The 21,532-nt window shown below is 36.3% G+C and overlaps 1 protein-coding gene across 3 annotated transcripts in view; it reads left to right on the forward strand.

The window, feature by feature from the left end:
• Positions 1-21,532, forward strand: part of LOC105053980 (DNA mismatch repair protein MSH4) — a 43,172-nt gene that overhangs the window by 19,845 nt on the left and 1,795 nt on the right. For all 3 annotated transcript variants that reach the window (XR_012135504.1, XR_012135505.1, XM_010935336.4), the window contains exons 6-19: positions 524-570; positions 732-839; positions 4,222-4,297; positions 5,620-5,692; positions 5,769-5,914; positions 6,208-6,293; positions 8,539-8,678; positions 8,744-8,883; positions 8,961-9,011; positions 9,783-9,846; positions 11,879-12,022; positions 12,116-12,183; positions 12,288-12,346; positions 12,507-12,663. Coding sequence is in view for 1 of the 3 variants with exons in the window: in XM_010935336.4 (XP_010933638.1) it covers positions 524-570; positions 732-839; positions 4,222-4,297; positions 5,620-5,692; positions 5,769-5,914; positions 6,208-6,293; positions 8,539-8,678; positions 8,744-8,883; positions 8,961-9,011; positions 9,783-9,846; positions 11,879-12,022; positions 12,116-12,183; positions 12,288-12,346; positions 12,507-12,663 (1,359 nt within the window). In the remaining 2 variants the exon portion in view is untranslated. The remainder of the gene's footprint in view (positions 1-523; positions 571-731; positions 840-4,221; positions 4,298-5,619; positions 5,693-5,768; positions 5,915-6,207; positions 6,294-8,538; positions 8,679-8,743; positions 8,884-8,960; positions 9,012-9,782; positions 9,847-11,878; positions 12,023-12,115; positions 12,184-12,287; positions 12,347-12,506; positions 12,664-21,532) is intronic.

The raw sequence follows: 21,532 nt of genomic DNA on the forward strand, positions 1-21,532 counted from the left end.
GGTGCCAATACAGCAAATTAGAATAGTTGTGGGGTTTAGTTAATTCATTTTGACTTATTGTAGATCAAGCACAAGTAGAATATCCATCGTCATTTCTGCTTATTATAAGTATATAGTAGAAGTATTTCTAGATAAAGAAACAAGTCAGCAGAAAAATTAGCATGACTCTGGAAGGTTATATCATGATGTAATTTTGTGGTTATCAAACATGTTTAGCAACATATGCCTCTTTTAGGTGCTTATGACATTTGGTATGTGTGTTGTTATTACTTTGTTTAATATCTGCTGTATACACAATCATTTAAAATTCTGAAATCCATAAAGAGAGTTGGCTTTTTTTTTTTTATAACATAAGAGCCATTAAATTTTTCTATATTTTCTTTAGGTGCTTTGCCTGGAAGTTTGTTCCTAAAAACTGGTCAACTATGAAATGTGTGATGAAATTCATAGACAAGCAGCTTTTTTGTTGTAATTTTTACCTTATGGCCTTGATCTTATTTGTCCTAAGTCCTAACATTTTCAGGTTACATTCAATGGCTCATTTGATCACATGAATATTGATGCGACCAGGTACTACCTTTTATTAGAGGACAAATGTTAGTTATATTAAATTTGGTAAATTAAAAAGCCTCAATTACTAGATCTGATCACACATTCAAATGTCATATCAATAGTAATTTGCAAATCATGATTGTCTGCTGACTTTATGAACCATATTTTCTGCTTATCAGTGTCCAAAATTTGGAAATTATTGACCCATTGCATTCTGAACTATATGGCATTGGCAACAAGAAGAGAAGTCTATTCCAGATGTTGAAGACTACGAAGACTGTTGGAGGGTATGTTTCATTATAGTGAGAGTTAAACATTGTTTATGCAATCAAGATGTTTAAGGCTTGCCTATTTGGAAAACATGAGAATCATATGCCAAATTTTTAACACAATTGTTTAGTTTCAAGTTTTCCATTTTAATCAGTCAGCACTCGCAATAGTAGAGATTAAGGTTTTAAATATAGTATCAGACCTTGTACCATTTTTTCACCAGAATGGAGCAGTACTGGTATTGAGTGTAAGCACCAAAATTGACAGCATCATAAAACATGAAAAATCATCAGCACCAACCAGTAAAGTTGGTACAGTAGCATCAAGTACCGGTGTCGGTTTTGTGCTGGAATGGTACAATATTGATGGCACCATACCCATGCACTGATTTTTAAATCCTTTGATGGGATTAAGCTTGTTGTTTTTGTCCATTTTATAATGAAATATTTGTCTAACACCATGTCTAGAGTTGCTTTTTTGGGCTAAGAATCTGAAGAAAGAGGGATAGGTTGCAAGGTAGGTTGACATCTTTTTTTAATTAATACGTACTTATTTGGGAAAATATGTCCATAAATTTCACACAGTCTTGATTTCTATGATATGCCTCAACATAAAGTGAGCATAGAACATTTGCTGATATCAAACTTAAGAAAACATTTTGTAATGGATATTAAATGATTTCTGTGAGCATCATGGTAGTCAAAGTCAAGATTCGACATCTAGATACCGGATCCTATACTGGTACCATCCTATTATAGTGTTGGTACATCTAGTATGGTATCCAATTTGGTGTATCGAGTGTTGGTATGCCTCTTGTACTATGCATCAGTTTGGTACCGATATGATTTGGTATGGTCTATATGCATCGGTACCAACTAGTATGGCAAACCTTGTGTTATGTAATCCATTCTATATTATCAATGATTAAAGAATGAACTCGTAGGTTGTTGCATAGTGTGACATATTATTTGAATGCTATTGCCTGTGTTAGTACTTAGCACGAGCGCAATTTATTCTATGTAGTTTGTTTTTATTAGTCTTTGCATTGTTGGTGCAGTCATATGCTCAGCATTATAACCTGGCAGTGATGTGTATACATTGGTTCTTGCCCTCATTAGTGGTAAGTAGACCTAAGCATATGCCACACCTGGTTGGGCTTAACTTTGCTATCAAAGAAATTTTGTCAAGCCTTGAGCGTTGCTCAATTTGGTTGCAAGCTTGTAATCTAGAGCTTGAGCTTGGCTGGGCACGAATCTTGAAGGCCTAGGCTTGGTCCTAGGCCTGAAGACTTAGGGGAAGGCAGGGAAAAAGGAGGTGATGATAGCTAGTTCGGGGAAGGTGGAGAGAGAGAGAGGAGGTGGTAGCTGGCTGGAGAGGTGTAGAGAGAGAGGAAGAGGTGGTGGCAATTGGCTGAGAAAGTGGTAGAGAGAGGAGAAGACTTAGTAGAGCTAGTGAGGCGGCGATGAGTTGGAGCTGGTGGGGTAGTGGGTTGTTGGGGCTGCTGAGGTGGAGGCATATAGAGATGGTAAAGATAGGGGATTTATAGGATTTAGGGTTTTCTGACTCTCTTTCCCTTTTCATATTTCATTTCAAATATCAAAGTTAAAAATATAATGATATAATTAATAAAATATACATAATAAACTATGTAAGTATAAGTATAAAATTTATATTAATGGTTAGGATAGGTTAACAATGCCAAGTGCGGATCGATCCAATTTTAAATTGTGCCTAAATCTCCAAGCATGGCTTGGCCTGTCAGACAAAAAACCTTGGCCTGGGCTTGGCAAAATTTAGGTTGGGTGGTTAGGTTGGGCCACAATTGTTTGGGTCTAGTGGTAAGATGCAACAAGTTGTCCATTGCAACCAATGGTTGCGTCTTGTCCCAAATCACCTTGTTCAGGGTGTATTGACCCATATCAGGTTAGATTGGGACAAGACAACATTTTGGTGTAGTACGGGCTTTGAACCAATCGAATCAAACCACACCAGTCCGAACTGAGCGGCATCGGACTGTACTAGGGTGCGTATCATAATGTATTGATCTTATCACCTGGTTTCAAGTGATACCATAATAAAAATGAGAAAAGTGGTTGAGGGCTATCTCAATACGGGGTATACTAAATCATACCGATCGTACCATATGAAATTGGTAATGTACTGGCACGATACTTGGTACTAAGATTGCAGACCTTGATTGAAACTATTGATCTTCAACCAACATGGTTCAAAAATCTAATTTTAGATCATCAAATTCTACTCTTCAACTCACTTTTGGATAAAAATATCTCATCATCAACTAGATGCCCGTGCCTTTGCTAAAAGTTGTTGTAGGAAAACTACAAAATCTAGCTGAGGATTTATTTGCCTACAGCGTGACATTATCTTTGAACATCTTTCCATTGGTTTCTTCATTTCGAAATATTTTTGCAATTATTATGGTTTATATAGGAAGATAAATTAAAGTGCATTACCTTATGAAGATGATTCAATTAACATTCATTGATTCACATCTTCTTATTCAATGTTCTCCACAACCTCCTTATGTTATGTGTACATGGTTTGGCATGTATCTTATTTATAATTCAATACATATCTACCAATCCAATCTCTCACACAGTCGCAATCCCAAATATGCAAACAAATCTTCTTCTTTTTTGAGTGTTGAGCTAAAATCAATTAGTTGAAACTTTTTTGGATATATTTGCACTTTAAAAAAGGAACCAGTTGATTTAGAAAACAAAAGAGAGAATGACATGGGGTGTTTGGGTCTGTCAAATATGCACTTAGGTGTAAAGCAAATCATTAGCATGCAGAACTTTAACATGTGATGATTATGAATATGGAATGTTTGGGAAACTGATTTTCCCTTATCATCCTCATCTATTGTTTCTCTCCTTGCATATAAGAAAGAGAGACATTGTTGTTGGCTTCTTTTCTTTGTACAACTTCATAATCTTATCTATTTTCAAATTTTAGTATTTATATGTGATCAAACTGGTGATGAAGCACAATTCTTTTTCTGAATGTAAATTTACGTGCACACACACACACACGCACGCGCACACACACACACACACACACACATATATATACAGATATATAAATATTAACAGCTTTATGGAAGATGTTTATTTTCATTTAGATGATTTACCATTTGGTGAATGTTATAATCATTGCAATAGACTAACGTTTTAATATAACGTGTCATTATGTATAAAACCTGCTATAAGCTACTCATTTACTAGATCTGCCTTTATCTTTTTTTTTTTTTTTTTTTTTGTGAATGATATTCATAATATCTTTTCCTCTTTTTCTTATAAGGTTGCACACAGTTCTAGCAAGTATAGATCCTGGTTTGCTTCCTTATTGATTAATCTATGCGTATGTTAACTTCAGGACTAGACTACTTCGTGCCAACTTGTTGCAACCTTTGAAAGACATGGAAACTATCAATGCTCGCCTGGACTGTTTAGTAAGTAGTTTATGTCAGAAATTTCAGTCGTACTCATGTTTAGCATAGTTTTTGTTGAGGAGGTACCATAAAATGGGAATATCACTATAGCATATGGCTTCATCTAAAATGTAACTCTTGCAGTTGCATCTATAGTCATTATTGTTTTCAATGTGTCATTATCATTGTCTGAATTCCAAATTCCTACTGTCCTAAATGTTATAGTTGTGTTTGAGTTTGTATATGAATGATGCAATAATAAGATGAAGGGAGAGCTGATGAGCGTGGAGGAGGGTTGGAGGAGGGGTCCTGACTTCTAAACTGTTGTTTTTTTCGAAACAGAGGAACTAAGGGTGGAACCTCTCTTTTGGCCCTCCCTGTCCCTCCTCCAACCTCCTTTGGCCTCCCCTCCCTCTACCTCTTCCTCCTTAACCCTTCCTCTCCCTCTCTCACTCCCTCTCTCCATCCATTTTCCTTGTCGATTTCTCGAATTGAGGGTGGAATCATATCGGTATGCCCCCATTATAGCTTAGTATGCTTCCAAAACATTTTGGGGCGCACAATATTCCATGGGTAATGGCCTACCCGACCCATATGCGACTCGTTGCCATCCCTTCTTGTAATTAAGAATTAGATAATTGATTAAATTTGGAAATTGTTGAACAAAATGAATATTAAGTTGGGGAAAATCAAGGTACATCCCTAGGTAATTATGATGCAGGAATGATTATTTTTCAGAATTCCTATTATGTTAAATCAATAATTTGTAAAAAATAATTTAAAATTTAAAAAAGTTAAAATATGTTATTGAAATTGTAGGGAGTGCATATATCTTCCTATAATTTATATGTTACTTTTGAAGTTCAAATATGTTCAGAAAATAGACAAAACAGTACAATTTCTCACATAAATTAAGAATAATTAGAAATATATAAACAAGGATGTCCTAAGCAAGTACTAGGATGCTAGATCGGATGAGGTGGGAGGTTGGGTGTCTCATTTCATTGGGAAACTAGGATGGTCCTGTCCCTGGAATTTAAAAGCCCGGGTTTGAGTCACTAAGTTGGTGTGAGATCCTCCAGCATGTGTGTTGTGATTAATCCACTGATATATATTTTTAAACTTCCACTTGGATTATATCTTGATTATTTGTAATTAAACAAAATGTTGATATTTATAAATATGTTTAAGATTAATGAGTAGTATGTGCCATGCCTTGGGTCTTATTCACTTTTGCCTATGATTTCATCTGTGGAAGCTTTTTTTAACATATACCACCAGCTAGATAAAGATCATTTAATGTTTTTAACATTTATCTAAATTGTGTATCTTATTTTTTTCAGGATGAGTTAATGAGCAATGAGGAGCTATTTTTTGGTTTGTCACAGGGGCTTCGTAAATTTCCAAAAGAAACAGGTGACTATGTGGATTCATTACTAATTTACATAATGGCACCATTCTGACATGCCTATTTATCCAATCTGTTCCCAAGATAAGGTACTCTGTCACTTCTGCTTTAAGCCCAAAAAAATCACAGAGGAGGTTTTGAGGCCTGCCAATGGTAGAAAGAGTCAAATGTTGATATCAGACATTATTATTCTCAAAACTGCTTTAGATGCCTTACCTTTTCTCTCAAAGGTAAAACAACATGCTTCTCTTTTGACCATGATAGTCTAAACTGCATTAAAAATTAAATCTAAACTGTCTACTTCATCAATGAAAACCATTTCACTTGCTCATGTCAAAACTTATTCATCTGTTTTGCACATCTTTTGCACATGCCTTTGTTGTTATCAGTGATGTATGATATGCGTTATGATTTTCTCTCCAGTGTATCTATCATGCACTGCCAAAAACCCACTCTCTTCTTCATGTACCCATTATGCAGCTAGTGCTCGTTTAGGACTGACTGAAACCCTAATGCATTTCAGGTACTTAAGGATGCAAAAAGTTTTCTTCTTTCCAACATTTACAAGACTGTTTGTCAAAATGAAAAATATGCAGGCATAAGAAAGAGGTTAGATATTGTAACAGTCTTTTTATTATTTACTCTATGCACCTAAATACATGTTTGCACACAATTTTTGTAGACTGCATTTACAAAAGCAAGACTATTATTCTTATGTATATTTACAATAGCAGTATGTTTCATAAAAAAACAAAATTTACATTTAGGAAATATTCTGTTAGATTATTATGAAATTTTGACCAATATACAACTATCAATGATCATGAGCATGGAATTTTGAAAGGAAAACTTCCCATAAAGCGATAGAGCATTGATGGTAACATAACTAACCTGCCGTCCTATCCCACAAATGCTGACAATGCACACAGAATTATGGATGTTATCAAAAACTCAAATAAAAATGCACATCAGCACTATAATTCCCTGTTATCCTATTCTACTTGTCATTAACAACTCCCATTATGCTATAGACCACTTAAGAGCAAAAGTACATTTTGGGAGAACCAAGTACAATTTATTGAAACATTCCGTGATGATATGTCTGTTATATGGAATACTTACAGTTCATAGTTTCTCCTTGAAGAACAAAATTTAAAGCTAGTTACTTGAGTAACCAAAGGCCTTTCATTTCTAATGAAAATTCATATCTCTTGGAGGTAAATACTATGTTCATATGATGAAATGTGAGTGTGCTTCATGGGTTTCACTTACAATATTATCTTTGTTCTAAAACTGCTGAAACCACAAAAACTAAAGAATCCCATAAAACAAAGAGGACTTTAAAATTTTGTGTAAGTTTATTTTTTTTCTTCAATATTTCAATTATTCCTATGTTTTTTATCAAAACCTTGAAACTTCGAGCAAAACTATGAAAAAATGACTGCTGAGACAACTGAAAAATAAAACTCCGCAAGCCTAAGTGAAAATGAAACCAAAGCCAAGTTTTTTCTAACCTTGCTTCATTTCCTTCGTGAGAAGTAAAATGGATGGAGGAGTACACGTTTGTGTTCAAGAAGGAAACATGTTTTGATTTCAAATGTGTGAATAACCAACAATAATGCCCTCTTTAGCAGAAGCTATGGACTGTCTTTCCACTCTTGAATCAAGGATCATTATTGAAAAACCATCAATCATGGCCCTTGTGGTGAGGAAGACTCAACCATGATTTATAATAACTAGGAGCAATCCTCAACCTGGAACTCTCCATTCTAGACAAGAGTCTAGGATTGTCATACTGCTTAGGAGAATGACTTGGTCATCAAGCACCATCATACCCCCAACAAGCAGTAATGGAATGACTCTCCATGCAAATCCATGTCCACGTCCATCGACATACCTTGTGCTGCAAGTGAGGCTTCACCATTCACCTTGGGAAGAAAAAAATGGAAAAAGAAAGCTTATGGTACCTTCATGACACTTGTTGCTTGAGCATGATCAAATCTGTTATCGAGACCGGCAATTTCTTTTACACAGTTCTCACTAATCATTTGCTAGGAGACTATCCTTTCATTTTCTCTGAAGAAGACTTCTCATCTCTGTTTGTGTCCCTTACCATCCATGTGCAAACGACTCCCCGACTTAAGTTGGACCAGTGCTGACACCTGACCTTTGATAAAAGAACAAATAGCCAAACACTGCCCTGACCTCAAGAAAACAGCTTATAACAATAACACTAAAAACTTGTAACAATGTGGAATCAAGTAACTGTGGAAAAATTGCCTTCAGCACCCCTGCTAACCAGACAACTTGCCATTTTCTGTGGACATCTGGTAGTTCACTTCTGGTTGTGCTTGTATATTGCATTTGCTTGCAGCAATGAGAATTGTCTTGTCAGTTCTTGGATCTGTTTTATCTTCAGTTCTATATGTTTATAATAATCTTTGCTTATTCGTAATGTATATGTATCTGTATATTTCACTGTTGTTTGTATCATTAAATTCTAATTTGATAATGTTGATAATTATCACTCAAATTGCTATGTCACTTGGTCTTTGTAGTGATTAACAGGATTTCTGCAGTTAGGTCTATTTTTAACTAGTTTATTCTCAATGCTCCAGCTTAATGCTTGAGTACATATTCTTACAGCTTACACTATAATATAGTTTCTATTATTATGAGCAATGAAGTTTTCATTTCAGATTTGTTTTCTCATAGAATTGGTGATGTGATTGATGAAGATGTAATTTCTTATCAATGCTCCAGCTTAGTGCTTGCATACATGTTCTTATAGCTTGCACTGCAATATAGTTTCTATTATTATGAGCTGAAGTTCTCATTTTTTTATTTCTCATAGAATTGGTGATGTGATTGATGAAGATGTAGTGCATGCAAGGGCTCCTTTTGTTGCCTGCACACAACAGTGTTTCGCTATTAAGGCTGGAATTGATGGACTTCTGGATGTTGCACGACGCTCTTTCTGTGATATGAGTGAAGGTTCTCCAAAAGTTATGATTGCTGTCAATTTTAATTCCACAATGCTTATATAATTGTAATTACAGCAATACATAATCTTGCAAACAAATACCGGGAGGAATTTAAGCTGCCAAATTTGAAAATTCCCTATAACAATAGGCAAGGATTTTACTTCAGTATTCCACTAAGGGATGTAAATGGAAAGCTTCCCGACAAATTTATTCAGGTTTGTATATATTTCCATTATTTTTTCCTGATTCTATGGGCTGGTACATATGAAATGTTCTTGAATATGATTATTAGGTCATGAAACATGGGAAGAACATGCACTGCTCAAGTTTTGAACTTGCATCTGTAAGTATATCTACTAGTGGTTTTCTTTCTCCTTATAAAACAATTAAAGTTGATGGTTGTTAAATTATTTTGGATCTACTGCCGATATTGGTTGGTATCTTGTCAATGGAACAAGTTTTGGCGGTTAAGGTACTATTCATGATCATCTGTAATCTAATGATACAATACTCATAAATATGTTATTACTTTGATTTTTTAGTTATTATGTTTGCTAGTTATTTTATTTTTATTCTTTTCATACTCATATCCAAGTATCTATGTGTATGTGTGTTGAGCTAGAATCGTCCTACTATGATTGAGGCACCAGTCCTACCAGTTCAAACTAAATATCACATCTTTCAAATTGAGGATCCACCATAAATATTTGGAATACCTAAAAACAGAAAACCACATGTTTCATAGGTAGGTCTCTTGAGTCTTGACTGTGCATTAAGTAAACAGAAAATGGATGATTCTTATGGTAAAATGGATGGTAGGGCATGTAAGTTTGGGACCCATGCTGTTGATCATGAACTGCATGTTTTAAAACATGTATGAGATGCAATCTGACAGATTGGAGTACCTCTTAACCAGAAAGCATGTAAATTTGATGGCTCTTAACATTTAAGTTTGTGCTAGAAGTGCTACCATGACAGTACACATGGTTGGAGAACCTGATTCTTCTTATATTGTGTATTCTGAATATGCCATCTGTCCTCTATAATCCTTCATAATAAATATAGCTGGTGATGATTCTTAACATACTCATGTCACTCGATACCTACCTTGCAGCTAAACGTGAGGAATAAGTCAGCTGCTGCTGAATGTTTTATCCGGACGGAACTTTGCTTGGAAGGTTGTAATGATCTTTTTAGACAATGCTTGCATGGCTCACTTTTCACTCTATCGTTATTCTATCTATGAGAAGAGATAACCTATATCTTTGCTATTTTTTGCTTAACTAGAGAAATATTTATGTTCATAATCAGAAACATTTATGAAAGATGGAGGTTCTTGATAATAAGTTGACACTTGATATGTTAGATATTCTCAAAGCCATTGAACTTCTGTTCTTGAGTATAAATATTTTGCACTTGTGCTTACCAAAAATCTGTGGTGGCATCAATAGAAGTGTACCATTTTATCATATGCCCCTGACCATGACTAACCAATTGAATAATGCCATTCCATTAAAATAATTAATCATCTGTTATATGTTTGATCTTGAACTAATGAATGATGCTTTAAATTTAAACATACTTGCACTAGCAAATTTCTGCTTGCACATGTTTACTTACATACGCACATATGGGTGTTTCATCATGTTAACACTCATGCATGCACATATTTATGTGTCTTTGCAGCATGAGTGTGCATCCCAGCCAGACTCCTTGTGGTGCATCATCTCCGAACCTTGCTGAACCGGGTAGTTTGGAGCATACCAAACCAGACTGGTTGGTAATCGGCATGGTTTGGCCGTTCGATTCCATGCAGTCCCTTTTTTCCTTTTTATATAAAAGTATAAAACCATTGAGTGACCTCTTGAAGCTTCCCTCCTACTCTCCCTCTCTCTGGATTCTTCTCTCTATCTCTTCCTCTCCCACAATCTCTGTTACCTAGTGATTTACATTGATCAATGCTGACTCCAATGTCCTCTCCTTCAATCCGACATAATTCTTGGGTCCTTGATCGATGCCGATGCCAATGCCGATGCTGTCCCTCTCAATCGATGCTGACTTCAGGGGCTTTGCCCCTATGTATTTTGTTTCTCCAAATTTCTTGAGTGAAGTCGACAAATTATTTGCTGACTTCAGTTAAGAAATTCCAAGAAAAAAAATTGGGATTGAGCCCCTATTTCATGCGATTCACTTCCTGTGGAGGTTGAGGGCTCGAAAGCGCTATCTCTCTGTCACGGTCTCTCTCTCCCTCTCTTTCCTTCTCCCTCTCCCCCTCCTCGTCAGCTCTGGCTTTCTTGATATGGCCCAGAATGGAATTTCACGATACCATACTATACCGCTTGGCAACCAGTATGGGTCCCGATATCAGCATGGCATACCTTGGAATAGACAAGCAAAATTATCTCTAAGTGCAGCTCTAGAGAAGATTTTCATTTGATGATGTGTATGAATTATATGATTCTCTTGCCAGGTGGTTGAGAAGATTTTCTGTTTCATTCCTAATATCCTTTAGATGTGATAGGTTCTTTAAAAAATATTGCTAAAGATATAATGCTTCACTGTCACAAGATTTATTTCAAAATCTATCAGCTTGCCAAATCACTTTCGCTTGCTATACTCCTCAGAAATTGATACATTCATTTTAATTGGCTATACTCTTCAGAAAGTGCTACGTGAGAAAGCAACCCCACCAACATTGAGCACATATTAATGAATGAGCCAATGTGAGGGTAAACATACTACTAATTAAATACTCGATAGCAGGCAATATTTATTTTCTTCTCAAGAGGATACAGGAGTGCAAATCAATTATATGAGGCATTTGGTCTAATTGTCTAAAGGTTACCTGTCTTTTGTAAGCTGTAGGTTGGAGGGTATTAACTTACCTAACCATTTCTATATAACATTTCAACGCCTATTTCAACCTTGGCAACTATAATGACTGTGCTGAAATGAATGGCTTGTACCCTAAAGGACTTAGATTATATTGTCTAAAAATCTTTTTATGATAGAGCTGCCTTCTTGTTGATGCTTTTAATCATATTTTGTATTTAGATATTGTGTTATGTTTTTAATGAAAATTGGTTCTGGATCCATGAATATAAAGTGTTCATATATTCTTCCCACTCAAGCAATCTAACATTTTTATGGCTACTGACAAGTGACAATAGGACTGGGTTTCCGTTATTCATGTGTCAGTTTTCTTTGCAGGGCTAATTGATGTCATAAGGGAGGATGTCCCCATACTAAGACTGCTTGCAGAGGTCTTATGCCTTCTAGACATGATTGTGAATTCATTTGCACATACAATATCCAGTAAACCAGTTGATCGCTATACAAGACCAGAGTTCACTGGTAACTGCTAAGTTCTATTTGTAACTAGAGTCAGTTTTTTGACTGCAAAAAAAAAACAAAAAAAAAGAGCCTGATTGAATTATAATTGGCCAGATAATGGTCCTATGGCAATTGATGCTGGAAGGCACCCTATTCTAGAAGGTTTACACAATGATTTTGTTGTACGTATTTTCATCTATAGGTTGATTTAGTACTACAGTTTATTGCAGTAAAACCTCATTCATTAATATCCTAGAAAACTAATTTGATAGCTCGTCTCATGCAGCCTAACAATCTTTTTTTTTCTGAAGCATCTAATATGGTGATTGTAATGGGCCCAAACATGTGAGACTGCCTTTATATGAACAATCTTTTTGTATCTATCCCCCACAGTGATAATTACTCATTTCATGAACATTATTAACATCATTGGTAGGCATTATTACCAAGTTTTACCAAATAATTCATTTAAATATTATTTGCCACTTGTGTGTGTTTTGCTCAGGAGTGGGAAAAGCACTTATCTTCAACAAGTTTGTCTGATAGTCATTCTTGCACAAATTGGTTGTTACATTCCTGCTCGTTTTGCATCTCTAAGGGTGGTTGATCGCATATTTACACGGATGGGGACTGGGGACAACGTTGAACACAACTCAAGCACTGTATGCAACTCAAGCTTCTCCTTTTTCAAGTTAATGCATTCATTCATCTAAATATAGGAAAGTAATTCAAGAAAATTTGGAAAATAATCTTTTTTAAATTGTTAGTCTTTTAGACTAGGGAGTGTGGACCATACTAAGGTTTTGTTTTTGTGGGCTTCACTGAGTTGGAATGTAAAAGCTTCTTCCTATATTAGAAATACAATAAGTTTAATATAAGATATTCGTATGTTTTGTATACTTTTTATTGCAAGTTTGTGATGTTGCCGTATTTGTATTGCACATATAACTGATAGCACATTATGTAGCTAATATCTAAGCTCTCCTTAATGATGTGGTCAATGCCAGCAAGCACATAAACACTCGTCTAAACATTTACAAGTCATGAAGATCTTTATGTTTTTGATGTCATACTGACATCCAAAAGGAAAGACGAAAAAAAATATTTGCAACTGGGAGCATATGACTATTTATAGCTTTACCCACAAAAAGCTAAGATGATCAAAAACAAGGTTGTGAAAGTCCCTCGGCAGGGCCAATCAGTGGACACTCTTTATGGCCTAGGCAGGTGACTGGGTGGCCACCTAGGAAGGAAAGCAGCAGCAGCACAGTTACTGTTGTATAAGAAGATGATGAAGGTGCACTGCTGCAGAACAAAATAAAGAAGAAGAACAAGAGCAGCAGCAGCAGCACAGTTACCACCACAGCAGTTGGTGGGACTGAGTCCAACTTGGATTCCAGCTGTTGCCTGCTGATTTCATCATTTGGAAAATGGTTCTATTATGGTCCTAGGGTTCGGAGTTTAGACAGTTGTATAGTTGTCATCCAAGTTATTCCTCAGGATTTTGGCTTCAGCTTCAAGCCTCTTCTAGTGGGACCTAGGGTGTGTCTAGTGCCAGTTTGGCATGGGGGCCGGTGATCCTAAAGAGTTTTAGGAATGATCTTGACCTACTGATCACCTCTCCTGTCTCTGGAGTAGGCACAGGCATCCGAGATATTGAGGGGGAGAAGGATGTCTGTAACCATGGCCTTCTGGAGATGATGGGTATTTTGAAATTGCAGTCTCCTATGTTGAAGGGTCCAGCCTATATTTCTGTGATGCTGGCCCGGCCTGCATTAGGGTCCTATCTCTCCTACTTTATGTCAATGTTTTGAGCTTTAAAACTTTCATAACAAATTTTATTTCTGTGTGATGCTTCCTTTTCCCCTCCCTGTACACTTTCTCAATTAATCGTATCATGATGTTTGAACATCAACTTGTTTCTTGGGAAGGTCGTAGCAAATCTTAAATTCTGTTATGCAAAGCTGCAATCCACGCATGTCCTTGTTATTCTTCTCATCATGTTTGACAGCATTATAAGATTTTCTTTTCTCTTACATGTTTACCATTTTGGTCGAGCCTGTGGACTCATTACTCTCTTGCCATTCATTCCCATCAAGATCTTTGGCAATTTATTGGCATGTTTATCATGTCATCATGATAAACATGTATATTATTGCAAATGATCTCTGTCACATCCAGTTGATCAAAAGGCACCCCTCACTAGCTGTATAACATGACCTTGGCTTCTTTGTTAACATTTTGAGTTTGGATTCTGCCTTTTCTCCTTTTCTAATCTTTTCATTCAGAAAAAAGAAAAGCTCATTTCCATACAAATTTTCACTTCAAGTGTTTCAAAGATTGTGCCTCTGCCCATGGAGCTTCATATGTGGTCTGAGTCAAATAATGGTGGGCCTTTTCCTTACACAGTAATGTAAGGTAGCTGGGAGCCAGGTCTGCAATGTTGCAGTATGGAGGTGTATCAGTCACATATCAGTCTGGTACGTACTGCGGTAACCTCCTGTATCAACTTGCAGTTTGCTGATACAGTGAGCTATAGCATAACTGCAGTATAGGGTGTTATGGGGCAATATATGCCACGAGGTGGTTGATTTTTCTAATCTTCGCTAGATGCTCTGTTCATTTTCTCCATCCCTTTTACATTAGTTATGGCTTGCACATGGTCAGTTTGTTTGTTCTTGCCTTGTTCACTGCTTGCTACTTTGCTTGCCTGCACATAATTATCTACCTTAGAGCCTAGACCATTCAGAGTTTAGTTCAATCTTCCTGTTCTCTGCTCCAGCTTGCAGGGAGTTGACATTCCATCATTGGTTACCACATCTAATCATGCTTGTATAGGCCAGTTTCGATAAAATATGCTTAGAATAGCATTTGCCCTTTAATGCTTGGCATGCAAGAGAGGTTACACAACAACAGATGCCTTGTCAGTGATGTTAAAAGGTGCTAGATGATCTTTTGTTTTTCTGAAGGTTGGATTTTCCAACAGGCCATTTGTCATGCATGGAAAATCATATTGACTAATTTCATTTCCAAGTAGCTTTATATGTGAAGGTCAAATGCAAATATAAATTTTGTGATGAAGTAATCTGGTTAAAAAGGATATGATCTGAAAATTTAGATGCCAATAAACAGGTGTCATGGATATAAAACTGATATCTGCTATTCATCTATTTGATCACCTTCTTGCATATACTAGTTGCAAATTTCAGCATGCACACTAATAATATATAGCCTTTTTTCTATCGGGTTGACTCATGTAAATGCATAGATGTTGCATGGATTTTCCTCACAGCATTCTCAAAATTTCTGTTTACCTAAACAGCAACATGTTTTATCAGTATACTGTATTATAGCTTAGAAGCCAATTGTATTCTATGTTATCTGGGCACTTATGTTTAGCTTCCAAACATACATACATGCATACATATATAAGATGGACCATGCTTCTCTTGGTAAGAGAGTGTATCTACTCCTCTAGGATTCCAAAAATCAATAATGGGTCATCCAAATTGAAGATTCACATTTTACACTATTGATCATGATCTATACTACTACAAATGCCTGATGCTAGATTAGATGTTTTGGTGTTTTCTAACTCATGCACCAAGTCCGTGCTAATTTGAATGGTTAAAATGATATGGGGCCATGTTTTGCTATGATCTAAGTATGAATACACGCACACACATATGTATATATTCGTATATATACTTGTATCTCTCTCTCTCTCTCTCACGCACACACACATATGTATGTTATGTATTTATATATACGTATGTACCCTTGCATATGTATATATATGGGGTGGCTAATTAGTTCCCTAGGAGCAACCAGCTTGATTGTTCCTGGGGTAAAATGACATAAAATTGCCTCTCAAAAAGCTGAGGGAACTTGGATACTTTTGGTCATTTGAAAAAGCTGATCTGCATTTAAAGCTTCATTAGATTTTCTTTAGGGTGACGTAAAATTTCATGAGATAGAGAAGGAATTTTTTCACTCTCACACTTTCCTCCATCTCTCCTTTCCTCCGCCTATTTCCTTTTTCCTCCTTTCTCCAGCACATTGTTTGCTGCTTTCTTTTTCATGGCATCCTTCTCGCTTATCCATCCTCCTATTAGCACACACCTTTCTCTCATTCACTCTTATGCGGGGAGCTTGGATATATGGTATGTGCCACCGTAGGTAGCCTGCAATATTGAGTGATCCTGATAATTTTAGTTGGCATTCCTTTTTTGCTTATTTGCATTTGAAGACTGTGGTTCCATGTTGACCACTCAAGTCCTTTGTAACTGGTATTGGTGTGGTAAGATGCCAGCAATAGATATCCATCTATTTAGTCAAATAATTTTTGTTTGACTTCCATCTCTTTCCTCCCACCTGTTCACAATGGTCTCTTCCCACCTTCCACCCAGCTCCTTGTCCGAGGGGAAGTGATAGCAAGTGGAATGATAAGGAAGAATGGTGAAGTGATCTGCGAAGGAATGATGGTGAGGTGGTGAACAATGGAAGGAACATTAGACATTAGAGAGGACGAGACATTGTAAGAGTATAGGAGGAAGTGGAGGGAGGTGATCTGTCATGGGTGATGGGAGAGTTGGTGGGCAGTTTGGTGGAAAGACTGGTGATGATGGATGGTGGAAGGGGAAGGGTGTGGGGGCCGAAAGAGAGAGGGGTGCAGAGGAAACACATTCTCATGATAGTTTTGTCATCTCATGAGACAATAGATGTTCTAAAATGACCAAAATTATCCCTACCCTGATTGCTTTAGAAGGGCACTTCTCTTATTTTGTTCCGAGAACAACCAAGCTAGCTGTTCCTAGGCAGCTAATTAGCAGTCGCATATGTATGTATGTAAATACATATATACATACATACCTTACATATATATATATATATATGTGTGTGTGTGTGTGAATAAAATCTACATTAGACACTTGGTTTCTTATCAATTTTTTTGGTTGCAGCTTTTAGAAATCGGTAGTGGTGGACTTTAATAAGTTCCAACAATGAGTTGGATCAACTAAAATAATGTTACAGGTTGGTTTTTGTTTGTTCTAGAGATTGGCGAAGAATATAAGTATTAAAATATCTTTTGAAAATGTTATTTTCCTAAAATTCTTAAGCTATTTAAAAGGCTTGAATGGGAAATATGTATATTGGAGATCTTTGACAAATAAGATCTTTTAATGTTTTCTTTTATACAATTCTAAACCTTGCACTTGTGATCCATGCAAGAGGTTGTACCCCAAGGGGTGCTAGGGTTGCGGTCATAGAGATATAGAGTTGTGTCATCATGTTCTCCTATAAGAATAAGGATTAGTGGGGGTATCTGGGAAATGACAAAAAGGTGGAGTCAAACACTTGGAGCAAAGTCAAAATCCAGAGCATTCGCATTATATAGTATATTTAAATATATATTATAGTCAAAATTTATTTTGCCTACATACCTCAGTATCTCCTTTTCCCCTTTTGAGGCAAACAGTTGGACAACTGTCCAAATCTGACTGTTGTGTCTGCATCCATGCAATGTATATTATAACTGCAAAAGTTTATATTTTCTAGGTTATTAGAAGTTGATGTATTGCATACTCAAAAGTTAATTGGTATATTTCTTCACTAAGGGCCCAATTGGTATTGCTTCTATTTGCTGTGTCCAAAAATCCAAAAAAATTGAATTAGACTGAACAAATATGTATGATGAAACCCTTCTATTGTTTAAATTATTTGTAAAACCTTTAGTAATTGTAATACCTCACCCTTATGCATGGATCTCAAAGCAGTATCAAAAAAAATTGAGAAGAAGACTTCGTTAAGGAGTCTTCTTCTTCCTAAGCGACTCCTGACCGGAGTCGGAAATCACCATCGGGGAGGAGTCATTCCTCCCCTCCGGCCCTATTTAAAGGGGAGGGCTCTTTCCTCTTCCTCCCATCAAGAATTGAGGACAAATCCGAGGAAGATCGCCGGAGTTTGCTTTTCGAGAAGCCTTGATCGTGTTCGTGGGAATCATGGTCAACCATTGTTGAAATTAAGGTAAGGATTTTTTGAACTCCATGGAAATCTTTTTCCTCATCCTTCTAGGCCCTTAGAAGCTCGGATTCTGACCGGCTATCACCGGATTCTGTTTGAAAAAAAAACTGAACCAGAAAATCCCTTGTTTTCCTCTTTTGTTTTTGGTTTTTTGGTTGCTGGTTGCCGTCGTCGGTCATCGGACCTAGCATGCCATCGCCGCCACCGCCTTCTCCTTCGGCCATCATGGTCGTCGGTCGGGAGGGGATCTCCCTTGCCTTGGGAACAAGGGGATCAAAGGATCCCTTGTTTCGTGGAACAAGAAGGAAGAGAGAGGATGTGGGTCCTCTCCCATGAAGGGAAAAAAAGAAAGAAAAGAAAAGAAAAAAAAGAAAAAGGAGAGAGAAAGCATTTCTCTCTCTTCCCTCTCCCTTCTCTCTTCAAGGGCTTGCACTTTCTCTAAAAAAATTTACTTTTTCTCTCTAGAATTTTCTCTCTCTACATCATTTTTCTCTTTTGATGGATTTTTCTCTCTAAAATGTTGGATTTTCTCTCTCTTTCCCTTCTCCCTTCAGTTTGAAAACTCCCTAATAGCCCTTGAGATCCTAAGAAAGGGATCTTGACCAACGACCAATAGATAGCCAACCTAAGAAGATTTAGTGTTTTATTTTACAATAATTAGGATTTAGTTCAATAAAATAATGATTTTGGATATTAAGATTTGAAGAGAACTTTGGCGAGACTAAGATGGCCCCACGCTGAATAAATAGAGCTGCTCGGGTTGCTGTTAGAAAGATATCGAACCAACAGGAGGGCGATATTCTTCACTCGATGGGTGGCACCCCTCAGGAGGAGAGAGTTGTTGATCTTGTCGGAACTGCTCTGACAGCGCATCAAGAATCGAATATGACCCAGTTGATGCAAACCATAGTAGAAGTGATACAAAGGCAGCAACAATTGCTTGAATAGCAACAGATACACCGAGATACACCACAATAGCATGGTCATAGAGAGCAGCCAGTGCAGCGAAACAACATCATAGAATTTAAAAAGATAGCTCCTCCTACTTTCAAGGAAACCATCAAACCTTTAGAAGCGTCAACTGGATAAGAGAGATGGAAAAGACCTTTGCTGTCTAAGAGTGTCATGATGAAGGAAAGATTAGATATGCTGCTTATTTATTACAAGGTGAGGTATTTAATTGGTACCAAAGATTGGAGCATAAATATGAGCAAGAAGGGGAGCAACTCACCTGAAAAAGATTTCGAAGGGCATTTCATGATCAGTATTTTTCTCGAAGTGTAAGGATTCAAAAAGAGCAAGAGTTTATTTATTTGAAACAAAGAAGTATGTCGGTGGCAGAATATGAAGCTAAATTCACTGAGCTTTCTATGTTTGTTCCAAGGATGGTTGAGGACGAGTGAGATTGAGTGCATAAATTTGAGATGGGTCTGAAGGTAGAAATTAGAAAATAAGTGGTTCCATTAGAGTTAACTACTTACACGGATGTGGTAAATAAGGCATTGATAATCGAAAGAGAAGTCAATGAAGAATGTGCAGAAAAAGAAAAAAATAAAAAAAAAAGGTCAAATGAAATTCAAGGACAGAATAGTAAAAGTATCAAGGATTCGAATAAGAGATCAATAGGTAGTAGCTCTGGGCCGACTGATAGCATCAAGTATTCTAGGTGTGGCAAAGCTCATAGTGAAAAGGATTGTCGTTGGAACATTGGTGCATATTTTGGTTGTGGTCAGAAGGGCCACAAAATAGCCAATTTTTCGTAAAGAATAGAAAGTCAATTTATCCTGATGATTGAACAAAATCAAAATAGAAATCCAGAATCTCGGACCCAAAGAAGGGTCTATACTCTTATACAACGAGATACACAAACTTCTGATACAAAGATAACAACCTTCGAGAAAGATTCTCAGAATTAATTGGATTCGCTCGCAGAGAGTAAGTAATACTTCACTTTTTTAGATTATTCAGTAAATTATAAAATATTTTCTATATTGAACTATGCATGATTTATGAATATGATGCGTGGTGTTTTGAATTGTTGAATATGCTCCTTATTGATTTGTAAATATGCATATTAAATTCGATATGGATTATATTGATTGATTTCGATATCACCTGATTTGTGATTTTCGAATTAGAATATGAACAAGTGTTTTGAATTGAGATGGATTTTGATTCACAGCCTGACTAAGTTTCGAACCTTGCCAGTAGGGGTTATATGCTAGTATTTCGATACTCTGCCAGTGGGGGTTATATGCTGGTATTTCGATACTCTATCAGTAGGGGTTATATACTGGTATTTCGATATCCTATCAGTGGGGGTTATATGCTGGTATTTCGATATCCTGTCAGTGGGAGTTGTGTGCTAGTATTTCGATACTCTGCCAGTGGGGGTTGTGCACTGATATTTTGATATCCTGTCATTGGGGGTTATACGGTGGTACTTTGATTTAGCTCATGGCTATCGAGATATGTATGTTATTTTGAAAAAAATGGATTTATGAACCGAAAAATTTGAAAATAAATTTTGAAGGATTGAATTTGAATGATCTTATTTTGATTAGTGTTTTATGTTTAAACTGATGCATTTTATATGTTTATTTTTTAGTATATTATTATTGCTGACTTTATCTAGCTAAAGTGCACATTGCTTACTGGGCTGTTTAGCTCATGACGAGTTTCTATTGTTTTTACAAATTCAGAGATCTAGCTTGATTCGGGGATTTAATATGGGAAAGTGAATTAGAGGAAGATTTTGATATTTTATTTTAGATTAGGATTTATTAAGATTTGATTGCAAGACTATGAAATTTTATTTTGTAAGATATTTGATTTAGTTAATTAAAATAAAGTTGAGTCATAAATTATTTGAATTTTATTCCGCTGTGATGCATTGATATCATGATAAGATGCCTTGCATGCTTTTAGAGAGAGTTCTTCATGAGTATGCAGCGGTTGCCGCGACCTCCGACTCACAATCTCGGGTCGGGGGCGTGATAGTAACTTTTGGTAGTAAAAATTTATTACTTTTAAGAAAAGTGAAAAAAAATATGCAAGGAATGCTGGAACTTTTGTACAGATGATATCTTCAACCTCAATCTCCATGTGGTACTTTGAAAATTTTTAGGAGAAAATGAAAAACATAACAATACCACATAGGTCCTAAATTAGTGAACGAATGTGCAAGTGCTGCACAAAATTATCCTAATAAACTATAAATACTTTTTCCTGGCCACTATATCGCTTTCTATCAATTAAAAGAAAAGAATTAAATAAACTAATGTGGAATATGAAGAAAAGCAAGTAATTGAATATACTAACACTATGAATTAACTTCTGTGCTCATTTTTGATCCCTAGTTACTTCTAGTGTTGGTGCTTTACTGTTTGCCATAGTAACAATCAACACAAGCATGTTTATTGTTTTCCATAGTAACAATCAACACAAGCATGTTTATTGTTTTCCTTTGTCAGCAGTGGCTGAAATGTTATATTTTACTTGCATTTA

This window comes from Elaeis guineensis, chromosome 11, assembly GCF_000442705.2.
Source record: "Elaeis guineensis isolate ETL-2024a chromosome 11, EG11, whole genome shotgun sequence".
NCBI classification, from domain to species: domain Eukaryota; kingdom Viridiplantae; phylum Streptophyta; class Magnoliopsida; order Arecales; family Arecaceae; genus Elaeis; species Elaeis guineensis.